The sequence below is a fragment of the Phasianus colchicus genome, chromosome 36, assembly GCF_987193195.1.
Source record: "Phasianus colchicus chromosome 36, bPhaCol1.hap1.1, whole genome shotgun sequence".
Classification (NCBI taxonomy): Eukaryota; Metazoa; Chordata; class Aves; order Galliformes; family Phasianidae; genus Phasianus; species Phasianus colchicus.
This window is the reverse complement of record NC_143471.1, coordinates 2975845-2994515: the sequence shown is the minus strand read 5'-3', so window position 1 is coordinate 2994515 and position 18671 is coordinate 2975845. Positions and strand designations below refer to the sequence as shown.

At 63.6% G+C, this 18671-nt stretch overlaps 2 protein-coding genes across 3 annotated transcripts; one reads left to right on the top strand and one right to left on the bottom strand.

The window, feature by feature from the left end:
- The first annotated feature begins 1128 nt into the window (after positions 1 to 1128).
- ENO3 (enolase 3) lies at positions 1129 to 14515 on the top strand. 2 transcript variants are annotated; one of them, XM_090129394.1, is made up of 12 exons: positions 1135 to 1185; positions 1323 to 1409; positions 3909 to 4004; positions 4842 to 4900; positions 5001 to 5070; positions 5175 to 5308; positions 7246 to 7468; positions 9763 to 9960; positions 11805 to 12006; positions 12854 to 12962; positions 13605 to 13663; positions 14419 to 14515. In XM_090129394.1, the coding sequence occupies exons 2-12, from the start codon at positions 1325 to 1327 to the stop codon at positions 14486 to 14488; spliced, it is 1305 nt and encodes a 434-aa protein (XP_089985520.1). In that variant the 5' UTR covers positions 1135 to 1185; positions 1323 to 1324; the 3' UTR covers positions 14489 to 14515. The 2 variants fall into 2 exon arrangements, with proteins under 2 accessions (XP_089985519.1, XP_089985520.1); XM_090129393.1 differs by lacking the exons at positions 12854 to 12962; positions 13605 to 13663; positions 14419 to 14515 and adding an exon at positions 12690 to 12739 and having other exon boundaries at positions 1129 to 1185.
- Positions 14516 to 14744: 229 nt separating this feature from the next.
- On the bottom strand, positions 14745 to 18587 carry SPAG7 (sperm associated antigen 7). The gene is made up of 7 exons (XM_090129460.1): positions 18406 to 18587; positions 17837 to 17904; positions 17656 to 17744; positions 17121 to 17205; positions 16917 to 17006; positions 16026 to 16182; positions 14745 to 14868 (listed from the first exon to the last, which is right to left on the bottom strand). The coding sequence occupies exons 1-7, from the start codon at positions 18491 to 18493 to the stop codon at positions 14747 to 14749; spliced, it is 699 nt and encodes a 232-aa protein (XP_089985586.1). The 5' UTR covers positions 18494 to 18587; the 3' UTR covers positions 14745 to 14746.
- Positions 18588 to 18671: the final 84 nt, after the last annotated feature.

Here is an 18671-nt window from a genome sequence, read left to right as displayed (position 1 = left end):
TTTGGGGGGGGGGGGGGGGGGGCCTTGCAACCGTGCAAAGTGGACCCCCCCCCCCCCCCATGCACTGCAATCTTCCCCATGCAAAGCAGAGCCCCCCCCCTTACATTGCAACCCCTTCGTTCAATCTGAAATAAACTCCCCCCCCCCCCGTTCATTGCAATCGCCGTGCAAATTGCCCCCCCCCGTGCGCTGCAACCCCTTCATGCGATGTGCGAAGCCCCCCCCCCATGCATTGCATTGCATTGCAGAGCCTCCGTGCGATGCCCCCCCCCGCTCAAAGTACCCCCCCCATCAATGCCTCCATGCAACGTGCAACGCCCGCCCCCATGATTTGCATTGCAGCCCCCCCTGCGATCCCCCCCCCCGTTGCAAATTGCCCCCCCCCCCCGTGCAACGCACTGCAACCCCTTCATGCAATGCCCCCCCCCCGTGCACAGCGTGCAAAGCGGACCCCCCCCACCCCTCCCCCCGTGCATTGCTTTGCATTGCAACGCCCCCCCCCACACACTTCAAAGCGCCCCCCCACGCGTTGCAGAGCATTGCAACGCCTTCATGCAACGTGCGATGCCCCCCCCCCCCTCGTGCAAAGTGTGCAAACTGCCCCCCCCCGCAATGCAACCCCCTCCCGTGCGATGCCCCCCCCACGTGCAAGGTGTGCAAAGTGCCCCCCCCCCCCGTGCAAACTGCCCCCCGTGCGATGCCCCCCCCCACGTGCAAAGCGTGCAAATTGCCCCCCACGTGCAAAGTGTGCAAACCGCCCTCCCCCCCCCAATTACACTCAGCCCCACGCGGGACTTTCCGGATGGGGGGGGGGAGGGGGGGGGGGGAGGAGCGGCGGTTTCACTTCCTGTCCCCTCCCCCCCCACCCCACCCGCGGTGCATTGTGGGTAACGATGGGGGGGGGCATCTCCCATCCCCCCCCCCCCCCCCACGCCGTGGGAACTTCCTCCTCTCCGCACGGCGCTGTTTAATAGCGGGGGGGGGGTTTAATATGGGGGGGGGTCTCATATTACGGTGCCCTTTCCCAAACGCTGCGACCTTTAAGGAACGGGGGGGGGGGGGACCCTAAAAATAGAGAGGGGGGGCGAGGAGGGGGGGGGGATGAAGGGCATAAATAGACGGAGGGGAGCCGAGGGGGGGGGCGCACGGACGGACAGGACCCCCCCCCCCTCATAACGCATAGCGGTATATTGGGGGTCCGGGGGGGGGGGGGGTGTTAATTGGCCCCATTCCTTGCGTTAATTGGTTCCATTCCTTATGTTAATTAGCCCCCCTTGTGTTAATTGGCCCCCCCTTGTATTAATTGCCCCCCCCCCCCCCAAAGATGTCCATTCAGAAGATCCACGCGAGGGAAATCCTCGACTCGAGGGGGAATCCCACGGTGGAGGTGGACCTGCATACGGCCAAGGGTGGGAAATTGGGGGGGGGGCTTTGGAGGGGGGGGGGGCGTTGGGGTGTTGGGAGTAATGGGGGGTAATGGGGGCTGGGGGGGCGTTGGGGGGGCGTTGGGACATAGGGGGCGATTGGGGCAGGGGGGGTTGGGGGGGGACGTTGGGGGGGGGGGGCGTTGGGGTAATGGGGGGTAATTGGGGCTGGGGGGGGCGTGGGGGGGTAATGGGGGGTAATTGGGGCTGGGGGGGTATTGGGGGTATGGGGGGTAATTGGGGGTAATTGGGGCTGGGGGGGGGCTTGGGGGGGTAATGGGGGCTATTTGGGGCTGGGGGGGTAATTGGGGCTGGGGGGGGCTTGGGGGGGTGTTGGGGGGTATTGGGGGTAATGGGGTGTGGGGGGTAATTTGGGGTAATGGGGGCTGGGGGGGTAATTTGGGGTAATTGGGGCTGGGGGGGTGTTGGGGGGTATTGGGGGTAATGGGGGTATGGGGGGTAATTGGGGGTAATTGGGGCTGGGGGGGCGTGGGGGGGTGTTGGGGGGCGTTGGGGTACTGGGGGTAATTGGGTGTGGGGGGTAATGGGGGCTGGGGGGATGTTGGGGGGTCATTGGGACATGGGGGGGCAATTGGGACATGGGGGGGTAATGGGGGTAATTGGGGCTGGGGGGGCTTGGGGGGGTGTTGGGGGGTATTGGGGGTAATGGGGTGTGGGGGGTAATGGGGGGTAATGGGGGCTGGGGGGATGTTGGGGGGGCATTGGGACATGGGGCATTTGGGGCATGGGGGGGTAATGGGGGCAATTGGGGCTGGTGGGGGCTTGGGGGGGTGTTGGGGGGCGTTGGGGTAATGGGGGGTAATGGGGGTATGGGGGTAATGGGGGGTAATTGGGGCTGGGGGGGGCTTGGGGGGGTGTTGGGGGGGAATGGGGGTAATGGGGGGTAATGGGGACTCGGGGGGTGTTGGGGGCTCATTGGGACATGGGGGGCATTTGGGGCATGGGGGGGTAATGGGGGGTAATTGGGGCTGGGGGGGGGTTTAGGGGGGATTAGGGGCAATTGGGGTATGGGAGGCATTAGGGGGGGATGTGGGGGGGGTTATTGGGGGCAACTGGGGCTGGGGGGGCGTGGGGGGGTATGGGGGGGTTGGGACATGGGGGGTAATTGGGGCTGGGGGGGCTTAGGGGGGATTTGGGGGCAATTGGGGCATGGGGGGGCATAAGGGGGGTTGGGGTATTGGGGGCAATTGGGGTAATGGGGGGCAATTGGGGCTGGGGGGGGGCGTGGGGGGGCATTGGGGGGGTTGGGGGCAATTGGGGCGTGGGGGGGGATGTGGGGGGGTATTGGGGACAATTGGGGCATTGGGGGGCATTGGGGGGGGACATGGGGGGGTGTTGGGGGGGTTGTGGTATTGGGGGCAATTGGGGTATGGGAGGCATTGGGGGGGGAAAAGGGGGGGGTAATTGGGGGCAATTGGGGTTGGGGGGGCATGGGGGAGACATGGGGGTGTAGGGGGGGTTGGGGTATTGGGGGCAGTTGGGACATGGGGGGCAATTGGGGGCAATTGGGGCTGGGGGGACATGGGGGGGGTGTTGGGGGGGCATAGGGGGGGTTGGGGTATGGGGGGTAATGGGGGCCAATTGGGGCTGGGGGGGGCATGGGGGTATTGGGGGCAATTGGGGCATGGGGGGTAATTGGGGGTAATAGGAGCTGGGGGGCTGTAGGGGGGGTTGGGGTATTGGGGGGCAATTGGGGCTGGGGGGGGGCATGGGGGGTGTTGGGGGGGGTCATTGGATCATGGGGGGCAATTGGGACATGGGGGGCATTGGGGGGGGGTGATGTGGGGGGGTTTTGGGGGCAATTGGGCCATGGGGGGGCAATTGGGACTGGGGGGGTCATTGCGGGGGGGCATTAGGCTGTGGGGGGGGCACTGGGAGATGGGGGGGGGCTGTTAGGGGTCATTGGGGGGCATTAGGAGATGGGGGGGGCATTGGGCTATGGGGCGGCGTTGGGGGTCATGGGGGGGGTCTTTAGGCCGTGGGGGGGGCAATGGGTGATGGGGGGGCTGTTAGGAGACTGGGGGGGGGGCACTGGGGGGGCATTGGGCTATGGGGGGCTGTTGGGGGGTCATGGGGGGGGGGTTAGGCTGTGGGGGGGGGCACTGGGAGATGGGGGGGGTGTTAGGGGTCATTGGGGGCATTAGGTGACGGGGGGTGGCGTTGGGCCATGGGGGGGGGCATTAGGTCGGGGGGGGGGTAGTGGGAGATGGGGGGGTGTTGGGGGTTATTGGGGGTCATTATGAGATGGGGGGGTGCGGGGGGGGGGGCACTGAGGTCATTGGGGGTCATGGGCGGGGGGGCGTTGGGGGGGGAGGGGTGGAATATGGGGGGTCATTGAGTTATGCTGGGGGGGGGGGAAGGGGGTGTCGGGGTCACGTGGGGGGGGTTATTGGGGGGGCATTGTGGAGATGTGGTGGTGGGGGGGGGGGGTCACTGAAGCCCCCCCCCCTTGATTTTTTTTAGGTCATTTCCGTGCCGCCGTCCCCAGCGGGGCTTCGACTGGGATCCACGAAGCCTTGGAGCTCCGCGATGGCGACAAGAAGAGATTCCTGGGGAAAGGTGACCCCCCCGGGACCCCCCCCCCCACCCCAAGGACCGCCCCCCCCTTCTTAAAGACCCCCCCAGTCACCCCAACAAAACCGCATTGGGATTCCCCCCCCCCAACGACACCAAAAGAGCCTCATTGGGTTCCTCCCTCCCACCCCCCCCCAACCCAAAGACCCCCCCCCAAAGTGTCTCCCCCCCCGGGACCCCCCCACCCCAAGGACCGCCCCCCCCCTTAAAGACCCCCCTCTTCCCCCCCCAAGGACCCCAAAAGAGCCTCATTGGGTTCCTCCCACCCCCCCCAACCCAAAGATCCCCCCCAAAGTGTCCCCCCCTCCAGTGACCCCCATCCCCCTCCCCCCCCAACTTAAAGACCCCCCCCCCCCCCAAGGACCCTGACAAAGCTTCATTGGGACCCCCCCCCCCAAGCCCCCCCCCCAGGCGCCCCCACCTCAGGGATCTCCCCCCCCCATAGACCCCAACAGAGCTTCCTTCCGACCCCCCCGACTTAATGACCCCCCCCCAAAAGAACACCCTAAGGAGACCCCCCCCCAAGTACCCCCACCTCAGAGACCCCCCCCCATAGATCCCAATAGAGCTTCATTCTGACCCCCCCAACTTAATGACCCCCCCAAAACACCTCCCAAAAGTGCCCCCCCCCCAAGGATACCCTCCCTCAAAGCCCCCCCAAAGTTTCCCCCCCACCCCAACCACCCCCCCAAAGCCCCCCCCCCCCCACAACCCCCACCAAAACCACCCTGAGACCCCCCCCCACTTTACCTCCCCCTCCACACCGCATAAATTTGGGGGGGGGGCATCCTGACACCCCCCTTTTACCCCCCCCCCCCCCAGGTGTGCTTAAAGCAGTGGAGCACATCAACAAAACCATCGGCCCCGCTCTGATAGAGAAGGTGAGGTTTTTTTTGGGGGGGGGGGGATGCATTTTTTTTTTTTGTGGGGGGGGGGGTCCCCAACACCCCCACCCCTTATTTTTGTGCCCCCCCCCCGTAGAAAATCAGCGTGGTGGAGCAGGAGAAGATCGACAAAGTGATGATCGAGATGGACGGCACCGAGAACAAATGTGAGCGTAAAGACCCCCCCCCCAAAAAAAAAAACAACCACACAAATCTCAATAATAAGGATTTATTGAACGCCCCCCCCCTCTTGTCGTTGCCCCCCCCCCAGCTAAATTTGGGGCCAATGCCATTCTGGGGGTGTCTTTGGCCGTTTGCAAAGCGGGGGCTGCTGAAAAGGGGGTCCCCCTTTATCGGCACATCGCTGACCTGGCTGGGAACACGGAGCTCATCCTGCCTGTGCCGGTAATGGGGGGGGGCTTCGGGGGGGGGATGGGTTGGGGGGGGCTTTGGGAGGGGGTGGGGGTCTTTGGGGTGGGGGGTTGGGGGGGTTTGGGGGGGAGTTGGGGGGGGTTTGGAGGGTCGTGTTGAGGTTTGGAGGGCGTTGGTTGGGTCTGTTGGGGGGCTTGTGGGGGGGTTATTTGGGGGCTGGGGGGGGGCTGGGGGTCTTTGGGGGGTTATTGGGGTCTGGGGGGGGTCCTGGGGTCTTGGGGGGAGTTGGGGGTCTTTGGGGGGGGTCATTGGGGGGCTTTGTGGGGATCTGGTTGGTTTTGGGGGGCGTTGGTTGGGTCTTGGCCGTCCCTGTTGGGTCTATTTGGGGTCTTGGGGGGTTATTTGGGGTCTGGAGGGGGGGCTGGGGGTCTTTGGGGGGTTATTGGGGTCTGGGGGCGTCCTGGGGTCTTCTGGGGGGATTTGGGGGGGGTCTTTGGGGGGTTTTGCGGGAATCTGGTTGGTTTTGGGGGGTGTTGGTTGGGTCTTGGCCATCCTTGTTGGGTCTATTTGGGGTCTTGGGGGGTTATTGGGGTCTGGGGGGGGGGCTGGGGGTCTCTGGGGGGGAGTTGGGGTCTGGGGGGGTCCTGGGGCTCTTTGGGGGGGAGTTGGGGGTCTTTTGGGGGGGCTTTGGGGGGCTTTGTGGGGATCTGGTTGGTTTTGGGGGGTGTTGGTTGGGTCTTGGCCATCCCTGTTGGGTCTATTTGGGGTCTTGGGGGGTTATTGGGGTCTGGGGGGGGTCCTGGGGGTGTAGGGGGGATATTTGGGGGGGTCTTAGGGTCCTTGATGGGAATAGTGGGGTCTTGGGAGTGTCGTAGGGTCCTTGAAGGGGATATTGAGATTTGGGGGGGGTCGTTGGGTTTTTGAAGGGAACATTGGGGTCTGGGGGGGGTCGTTGGGTCCTTGAAGGGAATCTTGAGGTGGCTGTTGGGTCCTTGAAGGGAACATTGGGGTCATTGAGTCCATGAATGGAACATTGATGTCTGGGGGGGGTTCATTGGGTCCTTGAAGGCAATCTTGGGGTGGCTTTTGGGTCCTTGAAGGGAGCACTGGGGTCTTGGGTGATCACTGGGGTTTGGGTGGGTCGTTGGGTCCTTGAAGGGAACACTGGGGTCTTGGGAGGTCATTGGGGTCTGGGGGGGTCATTGGGTCCTTGCAGGCGATCTTGGGGTGGCTGTTGGGTCCTCGAAGGGAGCATTGGGATCTGAGGGGGTCATTGGGTCCTTGAAGGGAATCTTAGGGTGGCTGTTGGGTCCTTGAAGGGAACATTGGGGTCTGGGGGGGATTGTTGGGTCCTTGAAGGGGATCTTGGGGTGGCTGTTGTGTCCTTAAAGGGAACTTTGTGTTCTGGGGGGTCGTTGGGTCCTTGAAGGGAACATTGGAGTCTGGAGGGGTTCATTGGGTCCTTGAAGGGAATCTTAGGGTGGCTTTTGGGTCCTTGAAGGGAACACTGGGGTCATTGAGTCCATGAAGGGAACACTGATGTCTGGGGGGTTCATTGGGTCCTTGAAGGGAATCTTGGGGTGGCTTTTGGGTCCTTGAAGGGAACATTGGGATCTGAGGGGGTCATTGGGTCCTTGAAGGCGGCTGTTGGGTCCTTGAAGGGAGCATTGGGGTCTGGGGGGTTCATTGGGTCCTTGAAGGGAATCTTGGGTCTTGGGGTGGCTGTTGGGTCCTTGAAGGGAACACTGGGGTTCGGGGGGGTCCGGGGGGGGCCCATTGAGGTCTCATTTCTCCCTGGCTCTTACAGATCCTCACTGGGGGGGAGCAGAGGGAGGGGAGGGGGGGTCGACAACGCATCGTAGCGCAACCCAGCGAGCACGGCCACGCTCTGCCCCCCTCCCCCCATCGGGACGACCCCCCCCCCACCCCCCCGGATTTAATTCCTAACCCCCCCCCCCATCCTTTCGCAGGCCTTCAACGTCATCAACGGCGGCTCCCACGCCGGGAACAAGCTGGCCATGCAGGAGTTCATGGTGCTGCCGGTGGGCGCCTCCTCCTTCCACGACGCCATGAGGGTGGGGGCCGAGGTTTATCACAGCCTCAAGGGGGTCATCAAGGGCAAATACGGCAAGGATGCCACCAACGTGGGCGACGAGGGGGGGTTCGCCCCCAACATCCTCGATAACCACGAAGGTAGGAGCCCCCCCCCCCATATTTGTGCCCCTACCCACCTGGGGGTGTGCTTATAATGGGCTGGGAGACCCCAAGGGGTTGGACTTGGGGGGGGGTCCCGTAGGTTGGGGGGGTCCAATAGAGGGAGGGGATCCCAATGGGTTGGGCTGGGGGGGTCCCATAGGTTGGGGGGGGTCCAATAGAGGGAGGGGGTCCCAATGGGTTGGGTTGGGGGGGGGTCCCATAGGTTGGGGGGGTCCAATGGGTTGGGTTGGGGGTCCCGTAGGTTGGGGGGGTCCAATAGAGGGAGGGGGTCCCAATGGGTTGGGTTGGGGGGGTCCCAGATGTTGGGGGTCCCAGTGGGTTGGGAGGGGTCCCATAGGTTGGGGGGGGGTCCAAATGGGTTGGGCTGGGGGTCCCAGATGTTGGGGGTCCCAGTTGGTTGTGTTGAGGGGGGTCCCATAGGTTGGGGGGGTCCCAGTGGGTTGGGTTGGGGGTCCCATAGGTTGAGGGGGTCCAATGAGTTGGGTTGGGGGTCCCGTAGGTTGGGGGAGTCCAATAGAGGGAGGGGGTCCCAATTGGTTGGACTGAGGGGGGTCCCATAGGTTGGGGGGCTCCCAATGGGTTGGGTTGGGGGGGTCCCATAGGTTGGGGGGCACCAATAGAGGGAGGGGGTCCCAATGGGTTGGGTTGGGGGGGGGTCCCATAGGTTGGGGGGGTCCAATGGGTTGGGTTGGGGGTCCTGTAGGTTGGGGGAGTCCAATAGAGGGAGGGGGTCCCAATGGGTTGGGGGGGTCCCAGATGTTGGGGGTCCCATAGGTTGGGCTGGGGGGGGGATCCCATGGATTGAGGGGGTCCCAATGGCTTGGATTGGGGGAGGGTCCCATACGTTGGGGGTCCCAATTGGTTGGGCTGGGAGGGGTCCCATAGGTTGGGGGGGTCCAATAGAGGGAAGGGGTCCCAATGGGTTGGACTGGGGGGGTCCCATAGGTTGGGTTGGGGGTCCCATAGGTTGGGGGGGGTCCTTTAGGTTGGGGGAACCATGGGTTGGGGGGGGGTCCCATAGACTGGGGGGGGGTCCCATAGATTGGGGGTGTCCCATAGATTGGGGGGGTCCCAATAGTTTGAATTGGGGGGGGGTCTCACACATCTGCCTGCCTTGTAATTGAGGGGGGGGGCGATGCGGGGTCTGCCCATCTGTGTGCCCCATAAGTTGGGGAGGGGGAGGGAGGGGGGGGGTCCACTTTTAGCTCTTGGGAGGGGGGGAGGGGGGGGTTGGGTTTCGGGGGGGTGGAATTGGAGACGCAGTGAAACCGGAGAAAGGGTACGGGGGGAATGGAAAGGGCGGGGGGGGGCGGGGGGGTCACGGAGGCGGGGGGGGGGGTTGAGGTCATGTGGGGCAATGGGGGATCTGTTGGGATATGGGGGGCTGGGGGGGGGTCCTGTGGGTGGGGGGTTTATAGATTGGGGGGGTCCCATGGGTGGGGGGGGGGTCCCATAGATTTGGGCTCCCAATGGATTGGATTGGGGGGGGTCCCATGGGTGGGGGGTCCCATAGATTTGGGGGGTCCGGGTGGGGTCCCATGAGTCAGGGGGTCCCATAGATTTGGGGTCCCAATGAGTTGGACTGGGGGGGTCCCATGAGTTGAGGGGTCCCATAGATCGGGGGGGTCCCATGGGTGGGGGGGTCCCGTAGGTTTGGGGTCCCAGGGTTGGACTGGGGGGTTCCCATAGATTGGGAGGGTCCCATGGGTGGGGGATTTATAAATTGGGGGGGGTCCCATAGATTTGGGGTCCCAATGGGGTGGACTGGGGGGGTCCCATAGATTTGGGGTCCCAGGGTTGGACTGGGGGAGGTCCCATAGATTGGGAGGGTCCCATGGGTGGGGGATTTATAGACTGGGGGGGGTCCCGTAGATTTGGGGTCCCAATGGGTTGGACTGGGGGGTCCCATAGATTTGGGGTCCCAATGGGTTGGACTGGGGGGTCCCATAGATTTGGGGTCCCAATGGAGTGGACTGGGGGGGGTCCCATAGATTTGGGGTCCCAATGGAGTGGACTGGGGGGTCCCATAGATTTGGGGTCCCAATGGAGTGGACTGGGGGGTCCCATAGATTTGGGGTCCCAATGGGGTGGACTGGGGGGGGTCCCATAGATTTGGGGTCCCAATGGAGTGGACTGGGGGGGGGGGTCCGCAGTTTGAGGAATCCCAACGACTTACAGCCTGGGGGCCGGGTTCCGTCGCCGCCCCACATTGCGGGGGTCCTCACGCTGCGCCCCCCCCCCCCCTCTCTTTTCCCCTTTCCCCCCCCCAGCTCTGGAGCTGCTGAAGGCCGCCATCGCTCAGGCCGGTTACACCGACAAGGTGGTGATCGGGATGGACGTGGCCGCCTCCGAGTTCTGCAGGGACGGCCACTACGACCTGGATTTCAAGAGCCCCCCCGACCCCAAGCGGCTCATCAGCGGCGAGAAGCTGGGGGAGATCTACAAGGGCTTCATCAAGGACTACCCGGGTGAGGGGGGGGCGCTGGGACGGACTGGGAGGGACTGGGAGCACTGGGAGGGGGACTGGGGACACTGAAGGGGACTGGGAAGTGGTGGGAGGGGGATTGGGAGGGACTGGGAGGACTGGGAGGGGGACTGGGAGGACTGGGAGGGGATTGGAGGGACTGGGAGGACTGGGAGGGGGACTGGGAGGGACTGGGAGGACTGGGAGGGGGACTGGGAGGGGATTGGGAGGGACTGGGAGGGAATGGCAGAGCACTGGGAGGACTGGAAGGGGGACTGGGGGCACTGGGAGGAACTGGGAGGGAATGGGAGGGGGATTGGGGACACTGGGAGGGACTGGGAGGGGGGTACTGGGGGTGCTGGGAGGGACTGGGGGGACTGGGAAGTGATGGAAGGGGGACTGGGAGGGGATTGGGAGGGACTGGGAGGGAATGGGAGAGCACTGGGAGGACCGGGAGGGGGACTGGGAGCACTGGGAGGGACTGGGAAGTGATGGGAGGGGGACTGGGAGGGACTGGGAGGGGGGTACTGGGGACAGTGGGAGGACTGGGAAGTGATGGGAGGGGAGCCAGGAGCACTGGGAGGGGAACTGGGGGCACTGGGAAGCTCTGAGGCCACATGGAGCCATACTGGGCCATACTGGGCCATACTGGGAATGCTGATGGTTGTGGCCCCCTCATCGCAGTGGTGTCCATCGAGGACCCTTTTAACCAGGACGACTGGGAGGAACTGGGAGAGGGATTGGGGGCACTGGGACAGACTGGGAGGGGACTGGAGGCACTGGGAGGCACTGGGACCACAAGGGGCCATACTGGGCCATACTGGGAAGGCTGATGGTCGTGGCCCCCCATCACAGTGGTGTCCATCGAGAACCCCTTTGGCCAGGACGACTGGGAGGAACTGGGAGGGGATTGGGGGCACTGGGACAGACTGGGAGGGGACTGGAGGCACTGGGAGGCACTGGGAGGCACTGGGACCACAAGGGGCCATACTGGGCCATACTGGGAAGGCTGATGGTCGTGGCCCCCCATCACAGTGGTGTCCATCGAGGACCCTTTTAACCAGGACAACTGGGAGGAACTGGGAGAGCGACTGGGGGCACTGGGACAGACTGGGAGGGGACTGGGAGCACTGGGAGGCACTGGGATCACATAGGGCCATACTGGTCCATACTGGGAATGCTGATGGTTGTGGCCCCCCATCACAGTGGTGTCCATCGAGAACCCCTTTGGCCAGGATGACTGGGAAGGGACTGGGAGGCACTGGGAGGCACTGGGAGGCACTGGGGCTACATGGAGCCATACTGGGCCATACTGGTCCATACTGGGAAGGCTGATGGTCGTGCCCCCCCATCGCAGTGGTGTCCATCGAGAACCCCTTTGGCCAGGACGACTGGGAGGAACTGGGAGGGGATTGGGGGCACTGGGACAGACTGGGAGGGGACTGGAGGCACTGGGAGGCACTGGGAGGCACTGGGAGGCACTGGGACCACAAGGGGCCATACTGGGCCATACTGGGAAGGCTGATGGTCGTGGCCCCCCATCACAGTGGTGTCCATCAAGGACCCCTTTTACCAGGATGACTGGGAAGGGACTGGGGACACTGGGAGGCACTGGGGCCACGTGGAGCCATACTGGGCCATACTGGGCCATACTGGGCCATACTGGGAATGCTGATGGTCGTGGCCCCCTCATCGCAGTGGTGTCCATCGAGGACCCCTTTGACCAGGATGACTGGGAAGGCACTGGGAGGCACTGGGAGGCACTGGGAGGCACTGGGGCTACATGGAGCCATACTGGTCCATACTGGGCCATACTGGGAAGGCTGATGGTCGTGCCCCCCATCGCAGTGGTGTCCATCGAGGACCCCTTTGACCAGGACGACTGGGAGGCGTGGAAGCACTTCCTGTCCCACGTGGACATCCAGGTGGTGGGCGACGACCTGACGGTCACCAACCCGAAGCGCATCGCCCACGCGGCCGAGCAGAAAGCCTGCAACTGCCTGCTGCTCAAAGTCAACCAGATCGGCTCCGTCACCGAGTCCATCCAGGCGTGAGTCGCAGCCCGCCCCGCGGTGGGCCGGCAGGGACCGGTTGTGTGGTTGTGTTGTTGTGTTGTTGTGTCATTGTGTGGTTGTGTCGCGTCATTGTGTCGTCGTGTGGTTGTGTCGTCGTGTGGTTGTGTCGTGACGTGTCGTCGTGTGGTTGTGTCGTCATGTGGTTGTGTCGTTGTGTCGTTGTGACATTGTGACGTGTGGTTGTGTGGTTGTGACGTTGTGTGGTTGTGACGTTGTGTGGTTGTGACGTTGTGTGGTTGTGTCATTGTGACGTTGTGTCGTGACGTGTGGTTGTGTCATTGTGTCGTTGTGTTGTTGTGATGTGTGGTTGTGTCGTTGTGTCGTTGTGACGTGTCGTTGTGATGTGTCGTGACGTGTGGTTGTGTGGTTGTAATGTTGTGTGGTTGCGACATTGTATGGTTGTGTCGCGTCATTGTGTCGTTGTGACATTGTGACGTGTTGTTGTGTGGTTGTGACGTTGTGTAGTTGTGTGGTTGTGTGGTTGTGACGTCGCGCTGTTGCGCTGTCCAGGTGTAAGCTGGGTCAGAGCCACGGCTGACGTGTGATGTTCAGTCACACTGTGATGTTGTGTCGTTGTGTGGTTGTGTCGTTGTGTGGTTGTGTCGTTGTGTGGTTGTGTCGTTGTGTGGTTGTGTCGTTGTGTGGTTGTGTTGTCCAGGTGTAAGCTGGCTCAGAGCCACGGCTGACGTGCGACGGTCAGTCACACTGTGATGTTGCGTCGTTGTGTCGTTGTATCATCGTGTCATTGTGACGTTGTGTGGTTGTGACATTGTGATGTTGTATCATTGTGTGGTTGTGACGTTGTGTTGTTGCGCTGCCCAGGTGTAAGCTGGCTCAGAGCCACGGCTGGGGTGTGATGGTCAGCCACCGCTCCGGTGAAACCGAGGACACCTTCATCGCCGACCTGGTTGTGGGGCTGTGCACCGGGCAGGTGGGTGACGGCCCCAAAGTGACCCCAAATGGCCCCATATAGCCCCATATGGCCATGTGACCCCTTGTGGCCCCATATGACCCCATATGTTCCCATATGGCCCCATATAGCCCTCTGTGACCCCATATGGCCCCCTGTGACCCTATATGGCTCTGTGCGACCCCATACAGCCCTCTGTGACCCCAAATGGCCCTATATGGCCCTCTGTGACCCCATATGTCCCCGTATGGCCATGTGACCCCTTGTAGCCGCATATGTCCCCATATGGTCCCATACAGCCCCTTGTGGCCCCATATGGCCCTCTGTGACCCCATATGGCTCTGTGTGACCCTATATGTCCCCATGCGGCCCTCTGTGACCCCATATGGCCATGTGACCTCTTGTCGCCCCATATGACCCCATATGTTCCCATATGTTCCCATATGACTTTGTATGTCCCCATACGGCCCCATGTGGCCCCGTGTGACCCTATATGGCCCCACATGGCCCTCTGTGACCCCATATGGCCCAGTGTGTCCCTGTGTGACCCCATATGGCCCCATACGACCCCACACATCCCCATATAACACCCCCATACCCCCCCCATACCCCCCCATTTACCCCCCCACGCCCCCCCCCCAATTTCTCTCTCCCCCCCCCCAGATTAAGACAGGCGCTCCGTGCCGCTCCGAGCGTTTGGCCAAATACAACCAGCTGATGAGGTCAGACCCCCCCCCAATTTTGTGTACCCCCCCCCCGACCCCATCACCCCCCCCCCCACCTTGGGGTCCCCCCCCCCCTCCCCACCTCCCCCCCACTGACCCCATATTCCCCCCCCCTCCACTTTAGGGTAACCCCATTTTGCCCCCCCCACCCCCATGACCTCCCCCCCCCCCCACTTTGGGGGTAACCCCACTTTGTCGCCCCCCCCCACGTAACCCCATATCCCTCATTGACCCCCCCAACCCCCCTTTGGGGTCCCCCCCCTTCTTCCACCCCCATTGACCCCAACCCCCCCCCCATAACCCCATATGACCCCACTGACCCCAACCCCCCCACTTTCGTTTCCCCCTCTTTGTCCCCCCCCCCCAATTTGGGGTACCCCCCCTTCCCTATTTCCCCCTCCCCCATAACCCCAACCCCCCCCCCTTTTGGGTCCCCCCCCCCATAATCCCATATCCCCCACTGACCCCAACCCCCCCCACTTTCAGCTCCACCCTTTCCTTCTTCCCAACACCCCCCCCCCACTTTTGGGTCCTTCCCCCTTTGCCCCCCCCTCCCATTTTGGGGTACCCCCCCACCCCCATAAACCACAACCCCCCCCACTTTTGGTTCCCCCCCCCACAACCCCATATGACCCCACTGCCCCCAACCCCCCATTTTGCAGTACCCCCCTTTCTTTTCTTCCCCCAACCCCCCCCCATTTTGGCCCCCCCCCCATTTTGGCCCCCCCCCATAACCCCATTTCCCCCCCCAGGATCGAGGAGGCTCTTGGAGACAAAGCCAAATTCGCCGGGCGCAAATTCCGGAACCCCAAAGCCAAATAAAAACAACACCACAACGACCCCGACCCCCCCCCCCCAAAAACAAACCAAACAAACCCTCAAGACCCCCCCCGTCCCCCCCCCCCAAAACAGACCCCCCCCCTCCCTTTTATGGACCCCCCCCAATAAATCTCAGCACACGACTCCGTCTCTCACAGCACAATCATTTATTTCTCCCCTCCCTCCCACCCCCACAACTATTAAATACCCCCCCCCCCCCCAGGATCACGTGACCTGTCCCCCCCCCCCCCCCTTCCTCCTTTATGCTGAAGCCCCCCCGGCCCCCCCCTCGTCGCCCCCCTCCCGTTTCAGCTTCTTCTTGGCACGGATTTCATTCATGGCTTCCTCAATGGAGCGCGTGTCGCGCTTGTTGGCCACGGGCACTGATGGGGGGGGGGGTTAAATTGGGGGGGGGGGCATCAGTGGGACCCGGTCGGACAATGAGACCCCCCCCAGAATAAAGGCAGACCCCCCCCCAAACCGAGGGGAGCCCCCCACAATGAGACAGCTCCAAACCAAAGAGAACCGAACCCCCCCCAAATCAAAGGGACCCCTCCCAGATCACTGGGACCCCCCCCCCCCAGACTGAGTGGACCCCCCCACAATGAGACAACCCCAAACCAAAGAGAACCGACCCATCCCCCCCCTTTCCCCCTCCCAAATCAAAGGGACCCCCCCCAAGATCACTGAGACCCCCCCCAAACCGAGGGGACCCCCCCACAATGAGACACCCCCCCCCCTCAAATCAAAGGGACCCCTCCCAGATCACTAGGACCCCCCCCCAGACTGATGGGACCCCCCCAAAATGAACCTCCCCCCCAAATCACTAGGACCCCCCCACCTCACCCAAACCAAAAGGACCCCCCCCCTTCCAAACAACGTGGGACACCCCCACAATGCTGCCCCCCCCCCAATAAGACCCATCCCAAACCAAAGGGACCCCCCCAAACAAAAAGGGGCACCCCATAATGAGACCCCCCCTTCCCCCCCCCCCCAAGCCAAAAGCAATCCCCCTCAGATCATTGGGACCCCCCCCACAATGAGACCCTCCCCCCAAACAACAGGGACCCCCCCCAAAGAAAGGCAAACAACCCCAGAAAAGGGACCCCCTCCCCCACAATGGGACCCCCCCCAAACCAAAGGGATCCCGATGGAGACCCCCCCCCCCAAACCCAATGGGGACCCTATTAGGGAACCCCACACCACGAGGACCCCCCCAAGCAAGAAGACCCCCCCCCCCTCAAGCAAGGGAACCCCAATGGAGACCCCCCTCCCCCGCAACCCAAATGGACACCAATGGGAATCCCCACACCATGAGGACCCCCCCCAAACCCAAAGGGACCCCATTGGGGAACCCCACACCACGAGGACCCCCCCCAATTACGAAGACCCTCCCCCCCTCCAAGCAAAAGGACCCCACACAGCACGAGAACCCCCCCAACCCAACCAGACCCCCATAGAGACCCCCCCCCCACCCCAATTGAAGGGAATGAAGTGACCCCCCCCCAAATTGAGGACCCCTCCCCCCCCAAAAACTCACCACAGCCGTACGCCTTATTGGCCTCCATGGTTCGGGCGGCGGCCTTGGCGGCCTCGCAGCCAATCAGATGCCGGTATTTGTCCTTGTAGTCGGTGGGGGGGCCGGGGGGGGCGGGGCCACGCTCAAGCTCCGCCTCCTCCTGCTGGGCTGCCAGCTCCTGGGGGGGGCGGGGCCACGCAGATGGTTGGCCACGCCCTCCATGTGGCAAGCCACGCCCACCGCCAATCAAATGCAGTAGCAGGCCATGCCCCCCCAGAGCCACGCCCACCACCAATCACGTGCTACATCAGGCCACGCCCCCCTGCTCACATACATATGAAGCCACGCCCTCAGCGCTAAGCCACGCCCACCTCCCGGCTGTTCAGGCCACGCCCTCAGTGATCATGTGATCTTTTAAGCCACCCCCAACTGTTCTATTAAGCCACGCCCCCAACTGAACAAAGCCACGCCTCCCTCATACGAGAGCACGCCCCCATTCGCTTCCTGCGTGTGGCCACGCCCCCTCATTTGCCAAGCCACGCCCCCTGATGCGCAGTTCCAAAACATGTGATCAGCCAAGCCCCGCCCCCGCTCAAACAGGCCACGCCTCCTGTCACTCACCCGCACCATTCAGCCATCATTCAGCAGGCCACGCCCACCAATACTAAGCCCCGCCCCTTGCCTTTGACTACGCCCCCTTCGGAACAAACCACGCCCCTTTGCAACAAGCCACGCCTCTTACCGTGAAACCACGCCCCCTGGCTGAGGCCACACCCCATCTCCCACAAAGCCCCGCCCACTCCCAGTCGCACTCATAGGCCCCACCCCCAGGCCACGCCCCTTTTGCAACCTCCCACTTCTCCAGGCCCCGCCTCCCTCTAAGCCCCGCCCCCCCTTTAAGCCCCGCCCTACCCGCAGCCGGCGCCGTTCATTGGCTCTCACTGGGTCCCACTCCTCCCCACGCCGATAGGCCTCCAGCTCCTCATCCGAGGGGGCAAACTCCTATGGGGGGCAGCCCTGAGCTGGGGGGTGTGTGGGGGGGGTCCTCCAAGCCCCCCCCATCATTCCAGGGGAACCCCTCCCCCCCCCCCCTTCTTTAATGGGGTCCCCCCCCACCTTTTTGAACACCATGACGTAACGGCTGTCCTCGTCGTCCCCAAAGGAGAAGGAAGTCAGCCCGGCCACCTCTGCCACGTCGTGCCTGGGGGGGGTCTGATATTGTAGGGGGGGGGGGTCTGGCTGGGGGAGGGGGCGGGGGGGGGAAGGGGGGGGGTCTGGTTGTGGGGCTGCCCCCATTGGTTTGGATAGGAATCTTTCGTTTGGGATGGACCACATTTGGGGGGGGGTCCTCTCAGGGTGGGGGGGTCGTTCAGGTTTGGATGGGGGTCTCCTTGATTTGGGGGGGGGTCTCATTGTGGGGGTGGGCCCTTTGGTTTGGGGGGGGTCTGATTAAGGGGGAGGCCCTTTGGCTTGGGAGTTAGGGTTAGGGTTAGGATTAGGGTTAGGGTTAGGGTTACGGGGGTCTCACTGTGGGGTTGGTCCCCTTGGTTTGGGGGTGGTCCCTTTGATTTGAGGAGGGGTCCCTGCAGTGGGGGTGCCCCCCACTTCCCCTCCCCCCCCTCATAGCCCCCCACCTCCCCCCCAAGCTCACAGGATGCTGCGCTCAATCTTATTCATGGGCTGGAAGCGACGCCGTGGCTCTCCGCTGGCCTGGATGAAGGCCGAGACCTCCTGCTCCATCTGGGGGGGTGGGGAAGGGGGAGGGGTCAATGGGGGTGGGGTCACGTGACAGCTTGGGGGGATCACGTGACAGCTGGGGGGGGGGCACTGACCCGCTTGCGGAATTCCACCTTCTGCCTCTTCTCCTGTTCCTGCAGCTTCTTCACGCGGGCTGCTTGCTCTGGGGGCGGAGCCAAGGCTTGAGGGGCGGGGCTACGACCGAGAGGGGGCGTGGCCACAAGCAGGGGGTGGGGATACACGTGTGGGGGGCGTGGCTACGGCCGGGAGGGCGGGGCATCGCGTGTAGGGGCGGGGCTATAAGGAATGCGGTGAGGGCAGGGGGCGGGGCTAAGCGGTATGTGGGCGTGGCCAGCACAGCCGGGGGTTTCTATGGAGGGGGCGTGGCCAGAACGACAGCCGGGTCCGAGCAGGGAGCCAGGGGGCGTGGCCGGGAATCACAGTGCGCGGCCATTGGTGGATGGGAACGCCCAGTGGGCGTGGCTTAAAGAAGGGGCGTGGCCACGGGTGCGGGCGGAAGCGGAAGTTGTTTGGGGGGGGGGGGAGAGGCCCGCGACGCGGTGACCCCGCGGCCTTCGGTGACCCCGCGGTTTTCGCTGCCCCCCCGCTCCGCCCCGTCCCCCCTCCCCCATCCCCCCCCCCCGCCGTTCCCCGGCCCGCTGACCCCGCGCCCGTCGCGCTTCTCCTTCCGCCGCTGCCGGCGGCCGCTCCATGGTGCTGAGGATGGAGCCGAGCAGATCGAGCTCCGCCATCTTGGCGACGCCGTTTCGACGCACGACGCCGTGCGCGGTTGCGTCGTGACGTCAGCGCGTTTCCGCCGTGGGCGTGGCTTCGCTATGCGGGGTAAAAGGGGGGCGTGGCTTTGCGTAAAAGGGGCGGGGCATCTCTTAAAAGGGGAAGGTGATCACGCAACTCTTAAAGTGGCAACGC